Source organism: Hoplias malabaricus, chromosome X1, assembly GCF_029633855.1.
Source record: "Hoplias malabaricus isolate fHopMal1 chromosome X1, fHopMal1.hap1, whole genome shotgun sequence".
NCBI classification, from domain to species: Eukaryota; Metazoa; Chordata; class Actinopteri; order Characiformes; family Erythrinidae; genus Hoplias; species Hoplias malabaricus.
The window spans coordinates 6,161,001-6,180,957 of NC_089818.1; the positions used below are offsets into that span (position 1 = coordinate 6,161,001).

A 19,957-nucleotide genomic window follows, 5' to 3' on the forward strand; every position below is an offset into this window, starting at 1 on the left:
CTGTCAGAAAAAAGTACTATACAGGTACATTATTGTCACTAAAGCTACAAATATACCTTGAAGGGTACAGCAGTGGTGTTAAAGTGGTGTCTATTTGCGCCCCTTAAGTTTGATTATATTCTCTTCTCCAGAAGGAGAGGGGAATACTTCAAATCTATCATTCTAGAAAAATTGTACGTAAAAAAAGAATATAACATAAAAGTAGGGAAGCACAGTGGCGCAGCAGGTAGTGTCGCATACACAGCTCCAGGGACTCGAGGGTTTCCTCCGGGTGACTGTCTGTGAGGAGTGTGGTGTGTTCTCTCTGTGTCTGCGTGGGTTTCCTCCGGGTGACTGTCTGTGAGGAGTGTGGTGTGTTCTCCCTGTGTCTGCATGGGTTTCCTCCGGGTGACTGTCTGTGAGGAGTGTGGTGTGTTCTCCCTGTGTCTGCGTGGGTTTCCTCCGGGTGACTGTCTGTGAGGAGTGTGGTGTGTTCTCCCTGTGTCTGCGTGGGTTTCCTCCGGGTGACTGTCTGTGAGGAGTGTGGTGTGTTCTCCCTGTGTCTGCGTGGGTTTCCTCCGGGTGACTGTCTGTGAGGAGTGTGGTGTGTTCTCCCTGTGTCTGCGTGGGTTTCCTCCGGGTGACTGTCTGTGAGGAGTGTGGTGTGTTCTCCCTGTGTCTGCGTGGGTTTCCTCCGGGTGACTGTCTGTGAGGAGTGTGGTGTGTTCTCCCTGTGTCTGCGTGGGTTTCCTCCGGGTGACTGTCTGTGAGGAGTGTGGTGTGTTCTCCCTGTGTCTGCGTGGGTTTCCTCCGGGTGACTGTCTGTGAGGAGTGTGGTGTGTTCTCCCTGTGTCTGCGTGGGTTTCCTCCGGGTGACTGTCTGTGAGGAGTGTGGTGTGTTCTCCCTGTGTCTGCGTGGGTTTCCTCCGGGTGACTGTCTGTGAGGAGTGTGGTGTGTTCTCCCTGTGTCTGCGTGCGTTTCCTCTGGGTGACTGTCTGTGTGGAGTGTGGTGTTTTCTCCCTGTGTCTGCGTGGGTTTCCTCCGGGCGACTGTCTGTGAAGAGTGTAGTGTGTTCTCCCTGTGTCTGCGTGGGTTTCCTCCGGGTGACTGTCTGTGAGGAGTGTGGTGTGTTCTCCCTGTGTCTGCGTGGGTTTCCTCCGGGTGACTGTCTGTGAGGAGTGTGGTGTGTTCTCCCTGTGTCTGCGTGGGTTTCCTCCGGGTGACTGTTTGTGAGGAGTGTGGTGTGTTCTCCCTGCGTCTGCGTGGGTTTCCTCCGGGTGACTGTCTGTGAGGAGTGTGGTGTGTTCTCCCTGTGTCTGCGTGGGTTTCCTCCGGGTGACTGTCTGTGAGGAGTGTGGTGTGTTCTCCCTGTGTCTGCGTGGGTTTCCTCCGGGAGACTGTCTGTGAGGAGTGTGGTGTGTTCTCCCTGTGTCTGCGTGGGTTTCCTCCGGGTGACTGTCTGTGAGGAGTGTGGTGTGTTCTCCCTGTGTCTGCGTGGGTTTCCTCCGGGTGACTGTTTGTGAGGAGTGTGGTGTGTTCTCCCTGTGTCTGCGTGGGTTTCCTCCGGGTGACTGTCTGTGAGGAGTGTGGTGTGTTCTCCCTGTGTCTGTGTGGGTTTCCTCCGGGTGACTGTCTGTGAGGAGTGTGGTGTATTCTCCCTGTGTCTGTGTGAGTTTCCTCCGGGTGACTGTCTGTGAGGAGTGTGGTGTGTTCTCCCTGTGTCTGCGTGGGTTTCCTCCGGGTGACTGTCTGTGAGGAATGTGGTGTGTTCTCCCTGTGTCTGCGTGGGTTTCCTCCGGGTGACTGTCTGTGTGGAGTGTGGTGTTTTCGCCCTGTGTCTGCGTGGGTTTCCTCCGGGCGACTGTCTGTGAAGAGTGTGGTGTGTTCTCCCTGTGTCTGCGTGGGTTTCCTCCGGGTGACTGTTTGTGAGGAGTGTGGTGTGTTCTCCCTGTGTCTGCGTGGGTTTCCTCCGGGTGACTGTCTGTGAGGAGTGTGGTGTGTTCTCCCTGTGTCTGCGTGGGTTTCCTCCGGGTGACTGTCTGTGAGGAGTGTGGTGTGTTCTTCCTGTGTCTGTGTGGGTTTCCTCCGGGTGACTGTCTGTGAGGAGTGTGGTGTGTTCTCTCTGTGTCTGTGTGGGTTTCCTCCGAGTGACTGTCTGTGAGGAGTGTGGTGTATTCTCCCTGTGTCCGTGTTCCTGCCTTGCACCCAATGATTCCTGGAAAGCTCTGGAACCACCGCGACCCTGAACTGGATAAGCGGTTACAGACAATGAATGAATGAATAAACATAGAAGTCCATGAAATGGGGCGTATTAAATCAATCAACTCTCATATTTGAGAGTGACATGGTGGCGCTACATGTAGTGTCACTGTCACACAGTTCCAGGGTCCTGAGGTTGTGGGTTTGAGGCCCATTCCAGGTGACTGTGTCTGTAAGGAGTTCCTCCAGGTGCTCCTGTTTCCTCCCACAGTCCAAAAACACATGTTGGTAGGTGGATGGCCTACTCAAAATGTCCATAGGTGTGAGTGTGTGAGTGAATGTGTGAGTGTGTGTCACCTTGCGAAGGACTAGCACTTGCTCCAGGGTGTATCACTCTCAGTGATTCCAGGTAGGCTCTGGACCCACAGCATCCCTGAACTGGATAAGCCGTTACAGACAATGAATGAATGAATTATAGTAGAATAAAGTACAATTATTTTCCCTAATTAAAGGTACAGAATATGTTCCCTTGAGGGTACCAGTATAGTGACAGTTTTTTGCTAGTGTTAGATCACACTGGTCACACACAGTGCTTGTGTTTATGACAGAGCTGGACCCTGTCCGAGTAAAGGCAGGGATGCAGTGAGTGGGGAAAGTAAAGCTGTGGGAGAGCTGGAGATTTAAAGGCGTTGTTTCAGCTGGGTTTCTGCTGCAAGCTCTGGGCTGGAATTAAAGCCAGCCAAAAGAAGGCAGAGTCACACGGAATGCAGTTTGTGTACATTACACGAGTCTGTTCATCATCTAGCCCTGAACAGCAGTCCCCGTTCTGCGCCAGCCCGGGAGAACTGGCCCACGATAGCATTCCGGCCCGGGAGAACCAGACCACAAAAGTGCTCCTGCCTGGAAGAACCAGCCAACAGCCCTATTCTGGCCCAGGAAAAACAGCCCACAGCATCACTCAGACCCGGGAGAACCAGCAGAGACTTATGGAGCTAAATTCTTCATGGTGTCTCACACCCTCTCACAGCTCTCCACGAGAAACTACAGTGAAATTAAGGGTTTCAGACTCATGTGTCCTGTGTGAATGTAAAATGTTCAGAACAGAATCAAGACTCTGAGGTTTTCAGACAGAACCTGGACCTCCTGGAGGTTTCTGTGGGGGGTCGATGGACGATGGGGACATTATTGAGATAAAAGAGCAGATCCTTCTGATTATGTGATTAAGAGCTTTGCTTCTGTCACCAGAGGAAGGGGCAGCAGGGCACTCTCTCACGAGCAGGGGTAATTAAGCTCAGGCTGAATGCTTGAAATCAATTTCCACCCTCACTCTCTTGTTCTGGAGGGTGAGTGGGGAGAGCAGGTGTGGCCTCATGCTCATGGTCCAGCCTGGTTGGATGTAGCAAGCAGGGACACCCCAATCTGGACCATCTTTCTGAAGCCTGTGCATTTGGCCAACGCCGACCATGGACCATCAGACATCTGGTTGGGTCACCCGGGATCTGCAGGTCTCCAGAGCATCACATTATGTTCTCCTGTGGTGGTTAAACTTCTTGTGCATGTGCAACTGCAAAGGTATTTCTGAGGCAATTACATGAAAATATATTAAAAACAAACAAATAATAATCTGCATGACGAAGCATACACTTAAATGTTGAAATACTTTATAAACAAGGGGAAAATAACAGACGTATTGAATTAGTGATGTGCTGTGTACACCTTGAGAGTCAAAGTCATATACTTTGAAAACAGTAAATGGAGCACTGCAGTGAGAAATGAGGCTGATGATGAAAGTGATTTAGAGGAAAGCATCAGCCTTCACCATGCAGTCTATGTGGAGGACAGAGATGGGATCACTGCACACAGAGTCTCCTTAAAGACATCCATCACAGGAGCTGCCATCACTAGTGAGATACAGATAATTGAATATTGATCTCAGAGCACAATGAGGTGGTGAGGGGAGGAGGACAGGGTTTAAAGACTTTGGCAGAACAACTAAGGCACTCTGTGAACAGGGAACTGACCGACACCAAAGAACATTGCAGTTACCCCATGGACCCTATATATATAGCTATTTTGCTATTCCGTTTATTTGTCAGTGCCTCTTTCAGTTGCATTTAAACAGTAATTATGTGACATATTGAATATGGCTATGTTGTTTTATTTTCTAAAGAACCTTAGCTACTCAAATATGTAATCACTTGAGGTTTTCATGCTGACCGATAAATCAATTTTTCTATAAATTTGTCATGTTTTGACCAAAAATTTTACCTAGCGCCTGCTTTTTTTTTCATATTTCTCAATGTACAGCCTTGAAATCACATTCCCACATCGGATATCTTGACACAGATTGTTAGTGTGAGGTGTCTTTTAGTTGAAAACATAAGCATTTTTGATGCTAATTTATTACATGTCATATTACTGTGATAAAATAAATTTGTAGCATCAGACGGACATATTTTTCTTGATATTCTAAGCTCTGGGATGTATGACTGATAAAGTTCTGACAGTCACAGCAGGCCCAGACTTTCAGGAATTTAGTTCAGGGCAAATATGGACAATATCCCAACAAATAAAAAAACATTTTGGTACTTTGGCAGTTTTCTCAGATGCTGATAATATTTACAATTATTATTATTATTATAATCTTTTTAAAAAATGATGAAATAATACTTCTTTATTTAGAAAACACACAATAAATAATTATTTAAGCTTTTTAGTTTATATTTGTTGATCTAATGCAGTGTTATTTGATGTGAAACCTAAAAAAAACCTTGAAAAACTATAAATCAATAATAGGAATATATTTTTGCTGATGACTCATATTTTTCTGCCCAGAGACAGCGTGGGTTGACGTTATGTGAGTCAAAACGAAACTGAAAGTAAACAGCGTCTTTCTTGTCCCTTTTTCAGCGGTTTTTTCTGATTTTAGCGCCTATCATTATAGTCTTTCATGACAAGAACATAACACACAGATTTTGAAGGAGCGCCTTGATTTTTAGGTGGTTTTTCACACTGGATTACTCCCAGAGGCTTCACAGCACCGCGATGAGAGCGCTATTTTTAGAAACGGTAGGATCTGCGCTTTCTAGCGGTATACGGAGCTCACAGATGCATTCAGACATTCAAGACTTACAAAGCTGATTATATAAGGTGTGTTTCTACCCCGCTCATTGCGGGGTTCGAGTTGAAAGGGTTAACTTGCTTCCGGGTAGATCCTTGAAGATGGCTCACTCCGTGTTTTAGGGGTCACTTTTGGGGATTCCAGGTAGTTTCTATGTTGTTTTAAAAGCAAAACCTATAACTATGGGAATCTTTTAAGGGTGGAGTGGTCTGTTAGAGGAGAAAAACTGCTGTTTTTGTACGTGTCTGGAGTCTAACTTGTTTGTATTCACTGTTTGAATTACCACAGAAACTAATTTGTAACTCGAGCTGTTTCGCTTTGTAGCACGTTCTCTCTGTGTTTACTTTAACGCAGTTAGTGCTCTCCTAAATTTTTCTCTCAGAGTGGGTTCCTACTTAAATAATCTGAAACAGCATAAATAAGTCAATGTTCCCCACGTATGGAGGATGATTCCTAATCTTTTTTCATGATTTTCAGTGTCTGGAGTTCTCTTTCTTTGCTGTGAGCTGGACAGAGCCACTTTTTACCCATTTCCCTTCCTAAACACATAAGACCAGTTTCTATCTCGAACCAACTTGAGAGCGGCACATGGGGAGGAAACATCTTGAATTTTATTTATTCATTCATTATCTGTAACCCTTATCCAGTTCAGTGTGGGTCCAGAGCCTACCTGGAATCATTGGGCGCAAGGCAGGAATACACCCTGGAGGGGGTGAACAGGGAGAACACACCACACTCCTCACAGACAGTCACCCGGAGGAAACCCATGCAGACACAGGGAGAACACACCACACTCCTCACAGACAGTCACCCGGAGGAAACCCACGCAGACACAGGGAGAACACACCACACTCCTCACAGACAGTCACCCGGAGGAAACCCACACAGACACAGGGACAACACACCAAACTCCTCAGACAGTCACCCGGAGGAAACCCATGCAGACACAGAGAGAACACACCACACTCCTCACAGACAGTCACCCGGAGGAAACCCATGCAGACACAGAGAGAACACACCACACTCCTCACAGACAGTCACCCGGAGGAAACCCACACAGACACAGGGACAACACACCAAACTCCTCAGACAGTCACCCGGAGGAAACCCACGCAGACACAGGGAGAACACACCACACTCCTCACAGACAGTCACCCGGAGGAAACCCACGCAGACACAGGGAGAACACACCACACTCCTCACAGACAGTCACCCGGAGGAAACCCACGCAGACACAGAGAGAACACACCACACTCCTCACAGACAGTCACCCGGAGGAAACCCACGCAGACACAGAGAGAACACACCACACTCCTCACAGACAGCCACCTGGAGCGGGAATCGGACCCACAAACTCCAGGCCCCTGGAGCTATGTGACTGCGATTCTACCTGCTGCGCCACCGTGCCGCCCATCTTGAATTTTATTCATTTATTTATTTATTTATTTATTTATGATTACAATTTCAGATGTTCCCTTTAAGGTGTGTCTAGATTGTTGCTGAGCAGTTTGTGTTATTTAAGGTGGTTTCTATAGTGCTGGGGTCTTGACAAGTGGGTTCTATGTTATCTCAGCTCATTGCTATTATGTTGCTGCCAGTCTTATATTCATTCAAACACTCTCCCTGTTACTCACCTGTTGCAGTGACACCTCCTGCAGCCACACAGGTAGGCTCTGGACCCACCGCGACCCTGAACTGGATAAGCGCTAACAGATAATGAATGAATATTAAAAAATTAAAAGGGCCCATATTTTCTCAGATGCATTAGCTGTCTCTTCACAAACAAGTCATCTACATCACAGCACGACAGTGTACAGGACATTCTACTCTGCTCCGGAAAAACAAATAATCTCTTCTTCCCAATGTGTTTATTCCAATTACTGAAGATATAGAACCGTATTCATGAAGCTGTTCTGCTTTTGTTTCTGTAAAGCCAAGGGTCAAAAACCAGTCTAGGCTTCCAAACATCAGTATCTAAAGAGTGCATCTACAGCCAAGGTTATTAACTAACTGCCTAAGGGGCTGATATATGTGTGCACACACAGTGCAATGTGAGCCAACTCTCGTTCATGTCTCCAACATGTCTCTACAACAAGAGTCCCAAACATCAGACAGGAAACACTGACATGGCAAATGGGAGAACTCCACTCACACACATAAGGCTGCGTTACGTAATCCCTCCTCTCACAGCATGTACTTTTAAAGTTGGCTCCGAGTCCTGGCCTTGCTCAGTGCTCTCCTGCGGCAGGTTATTCACATCCTCAGAGTCACTCTGCCTCTGTGCCTCTTCAGAAGAGTCTCAATTTCTTTGGTCTTTACAAATAATCTACAGCATTATTACAATTGCCCACTGTCTTTTGCACATTTTGCAGTTCAAAATATAAACAGAATTATTCACCTCTGCACTGCAAACCACTGCTCTGACATCCCGTGTTTATTTGAGATCTCTATTATGTTTTACTCTATTTATATTTATTGCTAATCTCTTATCTGTTTAATAGATTGCACCTCATGCATTTTCATTCCTATTTGCACAGTGTATCACAAAAAAAAATTATTTGCATTTTACCTTTCACCTTGTAATATTCCTGTAGCTCTACACAATAATGTTCCATTTCACTGCAGAATCCGCTACATCTCTCCAGGCCAAAACAGTTACATACAACCACTGGCAAAATGAGGAAATCACCACACTTAGATGAGGTTCACTCAGCTTTTTACTAATAAAATCGAAAAAAATCACAAAAAATAATACAAAAGCGTTTTTGTTTAATAGCGGAGTATTCTGCTTTCCTCAAACACTTCAGCTAATTACATTTAATTTAAATTGCATGTTTTATATAGTGGGGGGTTAGGTGTCTTTTTTGAGGGCATGTCAGCCGTGGATATTGAGGGTAGAGACAGCGCTGTTCCTTCAACTCGACAACGACTGTCCCTGAGCTCAATCTGTATGGTCATTCTTCTAAACCTAAGGTAGAGGTTAAGCTTAAACAGAGTTTGATTTTCACAAGAGCTTCATGTTCTCTACACCCCTGAACACAAAGGCTAAAAAATAAATAAAACAGTGGCTTGATTTCCGGTGCCTCAATTATTCCGCGTTCGTCTGGCGCCCCCTGCTGTTTACCTAGTGGAATACAAGCACTTGAACAGAAACGCGGTGAAATTTACAAGTTTGTCCCTCGGCGGTTGCAGTAGAAGAGTGCAGTAATGGCTGTATCCGTGTCGGTGAGAATACCCTTCACTCTCTCTCTCTCTCTGTTTCTGTGTATATACGTCATGATAAAACAGAGAAACAACTTATTGCTATTTCGTTTAAAGGCTAGGTCTAAATATCTGATTAATGTAAAGCAGCTAGGGCTGAGCAGGCTTAGGGGCCGTCTGTAAAGTGCAGCAACTCTTAAAAAAACACAATCACAAAGAGGAGGAACCTGTTAACGTTCTTTATAATACACACTTTAAACCTGCTGTAATACACAGACAATGTGGCACACAGGTCTAAACCACTCGCTGTGTACAGAGAGCCGTGTGGTGAGATAAACACGGGTTGGATAATAATCAGGGTGTGAATTATACAATGACAATTAGGAAGGGGTCAAATCTTTCTTCAGGTCATAACGGGAAACCAGTACAGTGCAGGTGCGTGCTTCAGTAAACTTTAGTCTTACAATCCTTACAGAGTCTTGCTTGTTTACTGTAATGTCTGCAGTACATTAATGATAAATCCATTACACCACCGAATGTGTCACATACCACACACAAACCTTTGTAGTCAGGGGTCAGCAGATTTCTTGCCCTGGAAAATGAAATTCATATTAAACAGAATCTCTTCCACGGGAACCATGTGTTAATTAGTTCTGAATAAATGGGAATAATGTCACTGAAAGTCACTGTAGCTTAGGTTTTTGTCCTGCCTCATCCATTCATACTGGGACCAATACAGCATCTACAGTGTGAAATGTTAGGGGGAGAGCTGTGGAGTGCTTTAAGATGGAAGTTTGGCTCTTGTTAGTCTCTGAAGTAAACTCTGTTTTAGTGAATAACGTTAGTTAACTAATGTGTCTCAGCCATGTATTTTACGTCAGTGTATTGATCCACTGCAGTACTGTTTACTGTAGAACTACTCACAGCCGCAGCTAATACCTCACGACTACAGCCACAGGATTAGTTTTAGGTTCCTGTTCAAATTTTCCCTTCCACCTTAAAATGGTGCGTACATTACACCCGTAGAATGATAAGTTCTTGATAAGTTTTATACATTTCTGTTTGTGTTGTGCAGAAAATACAAACAGTCCACATAAAAAAATAAAATAAAAGTGGCTTATTTGAAGGTTCCACTTTAAAAGCCGACGAAGTTAGTGATACGTTTAAAGCGCCGCCTAAAAACACACCGTCAGCCTGATACCTCTGTATCGCCGCTGCAGCTCTTAAGGTGGAACGGTAATTGAACAATCTGACATCTTCGTGCGAGTGATTTACTGAAGGCAGTAAAGTGTTTTTAAAAAGCTAGATAGATAGCTACATACACTAATGCCTTCTCTGGCCTGTGCAGTAACACATAACAAGGAATGGTATGCGGTAGAGCACCGCGGTAAAGTTGGCTCAGCGTTCGATATTCGCCAGACATTCACCCACGAATATCCTGGTTATTAATAAAAACAAAATGTACTCGCCAAATGACTACTTCAGTGCAATTACTACATATTGTGAACTTATTCACACACACTGGCGTTCAATGTTTTTACTGCTGTAAGATGTGAAAATATCATTATGTGATTTACAGATGAGTTCTTTCTGGCGGAGAAGCGCTTTAGCGACGCAACTTCTTTTCAAAATAAAAGTCTTGGGTATGAGCCATTTAAATATCAGCATTTAAATACGTAAACCCTGTAACACACTTTTGAAAGCTGATTGAACATCAGCTTCCCTGTGTGTTGTATGTAAACCTTGTAACAAATTTGTGAAAACAGATTCTGTGTCAGATTTTCTATATTTTCTGTTTCTGAACTAGGAAAAATGAGTTTCACAATTAAACGACATGACCCCTGGACCCAATTTCAGTCCTATGATGTAGTACACCCAAGGACCAATACATTTCATGCTCATTTGGACATGTGAACCTTGTAACAAATTTGTGAAATTAGATTTTATATGAGATTTTCTATATTTTCTGTTTTCGGACTAGGAAAGATGGGTTTCACAATTCAATGACATGACTCACAGCCCAAATTTCAGGCCTATGATGTAGTACACCCAAGGACCAATAAATTTTATACTCATTTGGACATGTGAACCTTGTAACAAATTTGTGAAAACACATTCTATCCGAGATTTCCTATATTTTCTGTCTCTGGACTAGGAAAGTTGGGTTTCACAATTAAATGACATGACTCACAGCCCAATTTTTGGGCCTATGATGAAGTACACCCAAGGACCAATACATTTCATACTCATTTGGACATGTGAACCTTGTAACAAATTTGTGAAATCAGATTTTATATGAGATTTTCTATATTTTCTGTTTTCGGACTAGGAAAGATGGGTTTCACAATTCAATGACATGACTCACAGCCCAAATTTCAGGCCTATGATGTAGTACACCCAAGGACCAATAAATTTTATACTCATTTGGACATGTGAACCTTGTAACAAATTTGTGAAAACACATTCTATCCGAGATTTCCTATATTTTCTGTCTCTGGACTAGGAAAGTTGGGTTTCACAATTAAATGACATGACTCACAGCCCAATTTTTGGGCCTATGATGAAGTACACCCAAGGACCAATACATTTCATACTCATTTGGACATGTGAACCTTGTAACAAATTTGTGAAATCAGATTTTATATGAGATTTTCTATATTTTCTGTTTTCGGACTAGGAAAGATGGGTTTCACAATTCAATGACATGACTCACAGCCCAAATTTCAGGCCTATGATGTAGTACACCCAAGGACCAATAAATTTTATACTCATTTGGACTTGTGAACCTTGTAACAAATTTGTGAAAACACATTCTATCCGAGATTTCCTATATTTTCTGTTTCTGAACTAGGAAAGATGGGTTTCACAATTAAATGACATGACTCACAGACCTAATTTCGGGCCTATGATGAAGTACACCCAAGGACCAATAAATGTCATACTCATTTGGACATGTGAACCTTGTAACAAATTTGTGAAAACACATTCTATCCGAGATTTCCTATATTTTCTGTCTCTGGACTAGGAAAGTTGGGTTTCACAATTAAATGACATGACTCACAGCCCAATTTTTGGGCCTATGATGAAGTACACCCAAGGACCAATACATTTCATACTCATTTGGACATGTGAACCTTGTAACAAATTTGTGAAATCAGATTTTATATGAGATTTTCTATATTTTCTGTTTTCGGACTAGGAAAGATGGGTTTCACAATTCAATGACATGACTCACAGCCCAAATTTCAGGCCTATGATGTAGTACACCCAAGGACCAATAAATTTTATACTCATTTGGACTTGTGAACCTTGTAACAAATTTGTGAAAACACATTCTATCCGAGATTTCCTATATTTTCTGTTTCTGAACTAGGAAAGATGGGTTTCACAATTAAATGACATGACTCACAGACCTAATTTCGGGCCTATGATGAAGTACACCCAAGGACCAATAAATGTCATACTCATTTGGACATGTGAACCTTGTAACAAATTTGTGAAAACACATTCTATCCGAGATTTCCTATATTTTCTGTCTCTGGACTAGGAAAGTTGGGTTTCACAATTAAATGACATGACTCACAGCCCAATTTTTGGGCCTATGATGAAGTACACCCAAGGACCAATACATTTCATACTCATTTGGACATGTGAACCTTGTAACAAATTTGTGAAATCAAATTCTATGTCAGATTTCCTATATTTTCTATGGGTTGATGGGTGTCACAATTCAATGACATGACCCACAGCCCCAATTTCAGTCCTGTGATGAAGTACACCCAAGGACCAATACATTCCATGCTCATATGGACATGTGAACCTTGTAACAAATTTGTGAAATCAGATTTTATATATTTTCTGTTTCTGGACTAGGAAAGATGGGGATCACAATTAAGTCTTCGAACTGCACATTTTATTTAGGTTGGTTGTAGATGCTCTAAAATATATATTTTTGAACATAAAATTATGCATTATCCTGCTGAACTACAGGAACTGTTATTTAACTATTTACATCAACACACACAGGGACATATTACACATCAGTGCAGTGTGGACAGTGCAGGTCCTGTCCAGTTTGAGAGAATGTCTCCCATTCTTCTGGTGTCATTGCCAGACATTTGTGGTGGAACCAGAAATTGCACACATTACACTGTATCAGCAGAGTAAAAAGAAAAAAAGAGAGAAAAAGAAACATGTAATTGACTGTGATTTAGAGACTGACAAACGTTGATCTATTACAACAAACTGGAATACTGACCCACTGTGTATAACAGGGATAAGATCTCCGTGCGCACATGTGGCATAATTCATCCAGATTATCTGAAATAGGTAGTTTTGGAGAAAATTCAATTAATATGACATTTTAACTGATTTCTATATCTTTATCCTGAGTTTTTATTTTAATATATATTATAAATTGCTGTTCACTCCCAGTGTTTTTGATTATTTGTAGGATTCAAGCAAATTATTTTGTACATTTTCATACATCACACTAACCTTGGGTTTCCCAAACTGTATATTTATTTTTAAATCAAATATTTCAAATAACATTTTTTCTCTTGATGAATAGTTTCCATAAATTCCCAACTCTAATGATCCTGTTGTAATACAGCTGCTTCAGTTTGTGATGAACTTTGCAAGTAGAGGTTCCAATAACTTACATTCATTGCTGCACAATGTGTTACATTAGGAATAGGAGGAAAGGTACTTACTTGCGAAGTTCTTCATGTTATAAAAAATGTTATTTGAAATATTGAATATTAAATATTAAATATTGAAATATAAAAACTCAGGATAAAGATATAGAAATCAGTTAAAATGTCATATTAATTGAATTTTCTCCAAAACTACCTATTTCAGATAATCTGGATGAATTATGCCACATGTGCGCACGGAGATCTTATCCCTGTTATACACAGTGGGTCAGTATTCCAGTTTGTTGTAATAGATCAACGTTTGTCAGTCTCTAAATCACAGTCAATTACATGTTTCTTTTTCTCTCTTTTTTTCTTTTTACTCTGCTGATACAGTGTAATGTGTGCAATTTCTGGTTCCACCACAAATGTCTGGCAATGACACCAGAAGAATGGGAGACATTCTCTCAAACTGGACAGGACCTGCACTGTCCACACTGCACTGATGTGTAATATGTCCCTGTGTGTGTTGATGTAAATAGTTAAATAACAGTTCCTGTAGTTCAGCAGGATAATGCATAATTTTATGTTCAAAAATATATATTTTAGAGCATCTACAACCAACCTAAATAAAATGTGCAGTTCGAAGACTTAATTGTGATCCCCATCTTTCCTAGTCCAGAAACAGAAAATATATAAAATCTGATTTCACAAATTTGTTACAAGGTTCACATGTCCATATGAGCATGGAATGTATTGGTCCTTGGGTGTACTTCATCACAGGACTGAAATTGGGGCTGTGGGTCATGTCATTGAATTGTGACACCCATCAACCCATAGAAAATATAGGAAATCTGACATAGAATTTGATTTCACAAATTTTTTAAAAGGTTCACATGTCCAAATGAGCATGAAATGTATTGGTCCTTGGGTGTACTACATCATAGGACTGAAATTGGGTCCAGGGGTCATGTCGTTTAATTGTGAAACTCATTTTTCCTAGTTCAGAAACAGAAAATATAGAAAATCTCGGATAGAATGTGTTTTCACAAATTTGTTACAAGGTTCACATGTCCAAATGAGTATGACATTTATTGGTCCTTGGGTGTACTTCATCATAGGCCCGAAATTAGGTCTGTGAGTCATGTCATTTAATTGTGAAACCCATCTTTCCTAGTTCAGAAACAGAAAATATAGGAAATCTCGGATAGAATGTGTTTTCACAAATTTGTTACAAGGTTCACAAGTCCAAATGAGTATAAAATTTATTGGTCCTTGGGTGTACTACATCATAGGCCTGAAATTTGGGCTGTGAGTCATGTCATTGAATTGTGAAACCCATCTTTCCTAGTCCGAAAACAGAAAATATAGAAAATCTCATATAAAATCTGATTTCACAAATTTGTTACAAGGTTCACATGTCCAAATGAGTATGAAATGTATTGGTCCTTGGGTGTACTTCATCATAGGCCCAAAAATTGGGCTGTGAGTCATGTCATTTAATTGTGAAACCCAACTTTCCTAGTCAAGAGACAGAAAATATAGAAAATCTCGGATAGAATGTGTTTTCACAAATTTGTTACAAGGTTCACATGTCCAAATGAGTATGACATTTATTGGTCCTTGGGTGTACTTCATCATAGGCCCGAAATTAGGTCTGTGAGTCATGTCATTTAATTGTGAAACCCATCTTTCCTAGTTCAGAAACAGAAAATATAGGAAATCTCGGATAGAATGTGTTTTCACAAATTTGTTACAAGGTTCACAAGTCCAAATGAGTATAAAATTTATTGGTCCTTGGGTGTACTACATCATAGGCCTGAAATTTGGGCTGTGAGTCATGTCATTGAACTGTGAAACCCATCTTTCCTAGTCCGAAAACAGAAAATATAGAAAATCTCATATAAAATCTGATTTCACAAATTTGTTACAAGGTTCACATGTCCAAATGAGTATGAAATGTATTGGTCCTTGGGTGTACTTCATCATAGGCCCAAAAATTGGGCTGTGAGTCATGTCATTTAATTGTGAAACCCAACTTTCCTAGTCCAGAGACAGAAAATATAGGAAATCTCGGATAGAATGTGTTTTCACAAATTTGTTACAAGGTTCACATGTCCAAATGAGTATAAAATTTATTGGTCCTTGGGTGTACTACATCATAGGCCTGAAATTTGGGCTGTGAGTCATGTCATTGAATTGTGAAACCCATCTTTCCTAGTCCGAAAACAGAAAATATAGAAAATCTCATATAAAATCTGATTTCACAAATTTGTTACAAGGTTCACATGTCCAAATGAGTATGAAATGTATTGGTCCTTGGGTGTACTTCATCATAGGCCCAAAAATTGGGCTGTGAGTCATGTCATTTAATTGTGAAACCCAACTTTCCTAGTCCAGAGACAGAAAATATAGGAAATCTCGGATAGAATGTGTTTTCACAAATTTGTTACAAGGTTCACAAGTCCAAATGAGTATAAAATTTATTGGTCCTTGGGTGTACTACATCATAGGCCTGAAATTTGGGCTGTGAGTCATGTCATTGAATTGTGAAACCCATCTTTCCTAGTCCGAAAACAGAAAATATAGAAAATCTCATATAAAATCTAATTTCACAAATTTGTTACAAGGTTCACATGTCCAAATGAGCATGAAATGTATTGGTCCTTGGGTGTACTACATCATAGGACTGAAATTGGGTCCAGGGGTCATGTCGTTTAATTGTGAAACTCATTTTTCCTAGTTCAGAAACAGAAAATATAGAAAATCTGACACAGAATCTGTTTTCACAAATTTGTTACAAGGTTTACATACAACACACAGGGAAGCTGATGTTCAATCAGCTTTCAAAAGTGTGTTACAGGGTTTACGTATTTAAATGCTGATATTTAAATGGCTCATACCCAAGACTTTTATTTTGAAAAGAAGTTGCGTCGCTAAAGCGCTTCTCCGCCAGAAAGAACTCATCTGTAAATCACATAATGATATTTTCACATCTTACAGCAGTAAAAACATTGAACGCCAGTGTGTGTGAATAAGTTCACAATATGTAGTAATTGCACTGAAGTAGTCATTTGGCGAGTACATTTTGTTTTTATTAATAACCAGGATATTCGTGGGTGAATGTCTGGCGAATATCGAACGCTGAGCCAACTTTACCGCGGTTCCAGAGCAGGGGTGTTCTAACAGATACGGATATATTTATTGTAATATTTACATTTAAATATTTAATATTTAATTTATTTGTAGATGTTATTGTAAATGTAAAGGTTTCGACCCCCCCCCTTTTTTTGAAAACCCTCTTTTGGTGGGGGTTCAAGTCTTAATCACTGGGGTCAGACCCCTCCAGTCCCCAACTCTTATAATAGTGAATTATTAATGTAACCTAATAACGCGTATATTACTGACTTAAAGGTGTGGTAGGGTTGTGAGGAAGCTCTCTGTAGGTTACAGCACACGAGATCTGTACGTCATATGGATGTGTCACAGTAGAAAATAATTTTTGTAGAAATGTAACCAAGTAAATATATTTAGCCAAAAGCACCTGGTGACCCCTGAATTCATCAATGCTTCATTTTTCTTAGTGAAATAAAAACAGACAGAGGATTCATATCATAGATGTTTTTGTTAGTTGCTATTTTAAGATAGATACATACATACTTACTTACATACTTACTTTATTGATCCCCAGGGGAAATTCAAGGGGACTAAGGGCCCTAACACTAAGGTCTCTCTCCAAAACTACCACTTTAACTTAATTTCCTGTTTCCTTGTCTACATCAGCTGAAAAGGCACTGTTTAGCCTTGACAAATCTCCATGTGGTTAGACGAGGATACACCTCCAGTCCTCTGCCTCCTTCCTCAGTCCTCAACAAGTTCCTTTTGCTGCTGAATCAGTACTTTCACGATGTAGAACATCTGATCAGCTGGAACAGCTGGATGAGGAACCGAGTGGTTCGACAAAAAAACGTGTGAGTAATTCAGTTCTATATTGTGTTCTTTGGCTCTGCTGGTAATTACTGATTCATTTCCTGTTGAGATGTTTTCTTGAGAAGTAGAGACTGTTCAGAGAGACCGTCTATTTCTGTCCAGGGGTGGTCTTGCTTGTAATGCTGTGGTTTATTTGCAGGTTCTATGGTTACACACAGAAGAATTTTGGCGTCAATGTGGCCGCAGCTTATTATATTCTGGGTCTGGGAGGGTCCTTCAGGTACAGTCTACTGCAGTTAAATCATAATGTGATGTACTGAATGTCAGCAATATAATATATAATACATACAGGGGTTAGACAATGAAAGTGAAACCCCTGTCATTGTAGTGTGGGAGGTTTCATGGCTAAACTGGAGCAGCCTGGTGGACAATCTTCATTAACTCCACATTGCACCAGTAAGACCATGTGCATCCAATGGTTCAAACACTGTGTCCTGAAGGCGGTGCCGTGTATCAGGACGACAACGCACCAATACACACAGCAAGACTGGTGAGAGACTGGTTTGATGAACATGAAAGTGAAGTTGAACATCTCCCATGGCCTGCACAGTCACCAGATCTAAATATTATTGAGCCACTTTGGGGTGTTTTGGAGGAGCGAGTCAGGAAACGTTTTCCTCCACCAGCATCACGTAGAGACCTGGCCACTATCCTGCAAGAAGAATGGCTTCAAATCCCTCTGACCACTGTGCAGGACTTGTGTATGTCATTCCCAAGACGCACTGACGCTGTATCGGCCGCAAAAGGAGGCCCTAACCCATACTAATACATTATTGTGGTCTAAAACCAGGTGTTTCACTGTCATTGTCCAACCCTTGTAGATGTCCTCTTCTCTCAGACCCTGTCACTTTTTTGTCTTCCTGTGTGAAAAGCAATCTTGAGCATTAGAAAGGTGCTATATAAATGCAACTTTAATAATAATTATTATTATTATTAATGTTAATGTTTACTAATAAACGGCGCTTGTAGGACTGCTGTATAAAACAGTATCTAACTGGAGGGGGCGCTGTTGCTTCACATCAGCACAGCTGCGCTGATCCTCAGTAGAACTGCGCCCCCTCCTGTAGAATATTATAGTTATATTATATTATTATAGTTTATTAATGACTATATAACACCAAAAATAACACCATGTCATTAATAAGTGTGTGTTCTGTTGGTCTGACCCGCAGGTTTAAAGGCCAGTCGGAGTGGTTTAGACCGGACTCCAGAGGAAAGTTTAGCTTTGACTTTCTAAACACACCTGAGCTAACGATTGAGGAGATTGATCTAAACAGGACACTGATAAACCATGCTGGACTGGAGAACATAGGTAAACCTCTGTTCAGTTCTATGTGTCACACCAAGGAAATATAAACCCTGTATCATTGAAAGAATAAGTCAGGGATAATTAAGTACTGTACATTAAAAGAGTCTCTCAGCGTGAACCTGAGCTATAAAGCTTTCGCTGCTCTCACTGCAAGGAGACCTCTAGAGTCATGGCTAATTATTCATGGCCTCTCTCTTCTTTTCCCTCTGCCTCTCTCTACAGTGAGTCAGGAGGGTCTGCGGTCCCTCTGTCTGCAGGGCTGCGTGGAGGTGGATGACTGGCTTCTCGCTCATTTGCACGTTTTTGGGGAGAGCCTGCAGGAGTTGGATTTGTCTCACTGTCCCCGAATCACTGAGGGTGGTCTCGCAGCGCTGCAGCACCTCAGGTTCACTCACATTTCAGACCTGTTTTAGAGAAACTCCCGAAGTAGAGATGCATCATGTGTGTAAATATCTGATGTCTAAGGACTCTGATCTGGTAGTGGAATAAGTCTAATGTTGTGTAGAGAACCTGAGTAAACCAGACCTGGGAAATGGTTAATGCTTTTGTTTGAATGTTTGATGAATTGGTGAATGAAGATGAATTGGACAGTTGTTTCAGGAGGAGAGCCCCTCAGTTCTTCTCCTATTGGTCTGGCTTGACTTAGGCTTAAATTATTATTAATAAGAATTATAAGATGAAACTGTGATTATATTAACAATAATTTCATTTTAGTAAATCAAGCCTGAGATCAAATTCAAGCTATGTTAGCATTTAGTCCACTTGGAAGTTCCTGATTCCTCTCAGTAGAAGGGCTGTACCAACACTTCTGAGAATGCAGTGTACACTAAGTAACCTCAAGCTCATTTTGTTCCTGTTAAAATCTGCAGGAAGCTGCGGCGTCTGGATGTGTCCTCTCTCCCGCGGCTTAAGAACCCAGGTTTGGTGCAGATTCTTCTGGAGGAGATGCTGCCTCACTGCGAGATCACGGGAGCAGCATATGAACAGGGACTCATACACACGGAGGAGTCAAAGACAGCGGAGTTACAGAGGCACAGCAAAGAGACTCAAATGGAGAAATTCTAAAACACTGACGGGACTGTGGGCAGAGATTCAGCTCACTTCCACATTCACAGTATTTAAGGTTCATGTCACGGTGTATTGAGGACATTCTGAAATATTTATTAAGCCACTGAAGGTGTGTGGTCTTTCTGGTCTCAGCTGGATTTGGTTCCAGTCATAACATGTTTTGCCAATACTTTCCTCAAACGTCACTGTATTTTTGGAATTATGATGTAATTAAGGGGAGACTAATGTAATATAAATAAAAGGTCAACACACTGACATTTTAAACCTGTGTAACATTCGTTTCTTTTGTGAAATTATGTTATTTCTTCTCTTTAAAGATTGTAAAATCCCAGATCAGTGATGAAATGGAACATGAAATAACAGCATATGTGACAGAGCACATGCATTTTATGGGCTGCTGCTGCTGTTCATCATTTTCTGAAGTCTATTAAATAGTGTGCACCTGTAGACCACAC

General features: G+C 41.5%; 1 protein-coding gene across 1 annotated transcript; it reads left to right on the top strand.

The window, feature by feature from the left end:
* The first annotated feature begins 8,480 nt into the window (after window positions 1-8,480).
* LOC136675999 (distal membrane-arm assembly complex protein 2-like) lies at window positions 8,481-19,771 on the top strand. The gene is made up of 6 exons (XM_066652845.1): window positions 8,481-8,525; window positions 16,919-17,106; window positions 17,265-17,345; window positions 18,298-18,437; window positions 18,657-18,819; window positions 19,304-19,771. The coding sequence occupies exons 1-6, from the start codon at window positions 8,508-8,510 to the stop codon at window positions 19,497-19,499; spliced, it is 786 nt and encodes a 261-aa protein (XP_066508942.1). The 5' UTR covers window positions 8,481-8,507; the 3' UTR covers window positions 19,500-19,771.
* Window positions 19,772-19,957: the final 186 nt, after the last annotated feature.

Excerpts from the sequence above, each read along its gene's own strand:
- LOC136675999 (XM_066652845.1), top strand. Across the intron at positions 17,346-18,297 it reads GGTCTGGGAGGGTCCTTCAG|GTTTAAAGGCCAGTCGGAGT; the intron begins GTACAGTCTACT and ends TCTGACCCGCAG. Across the intron at positions 18,820-19,303 it reads GCAGCGCTGCAGCACCTCAG|GAAGCTGCGGCGTCTGGATG; the intron begins GTTCACTCACAT and ends TAAAATCTGCAG.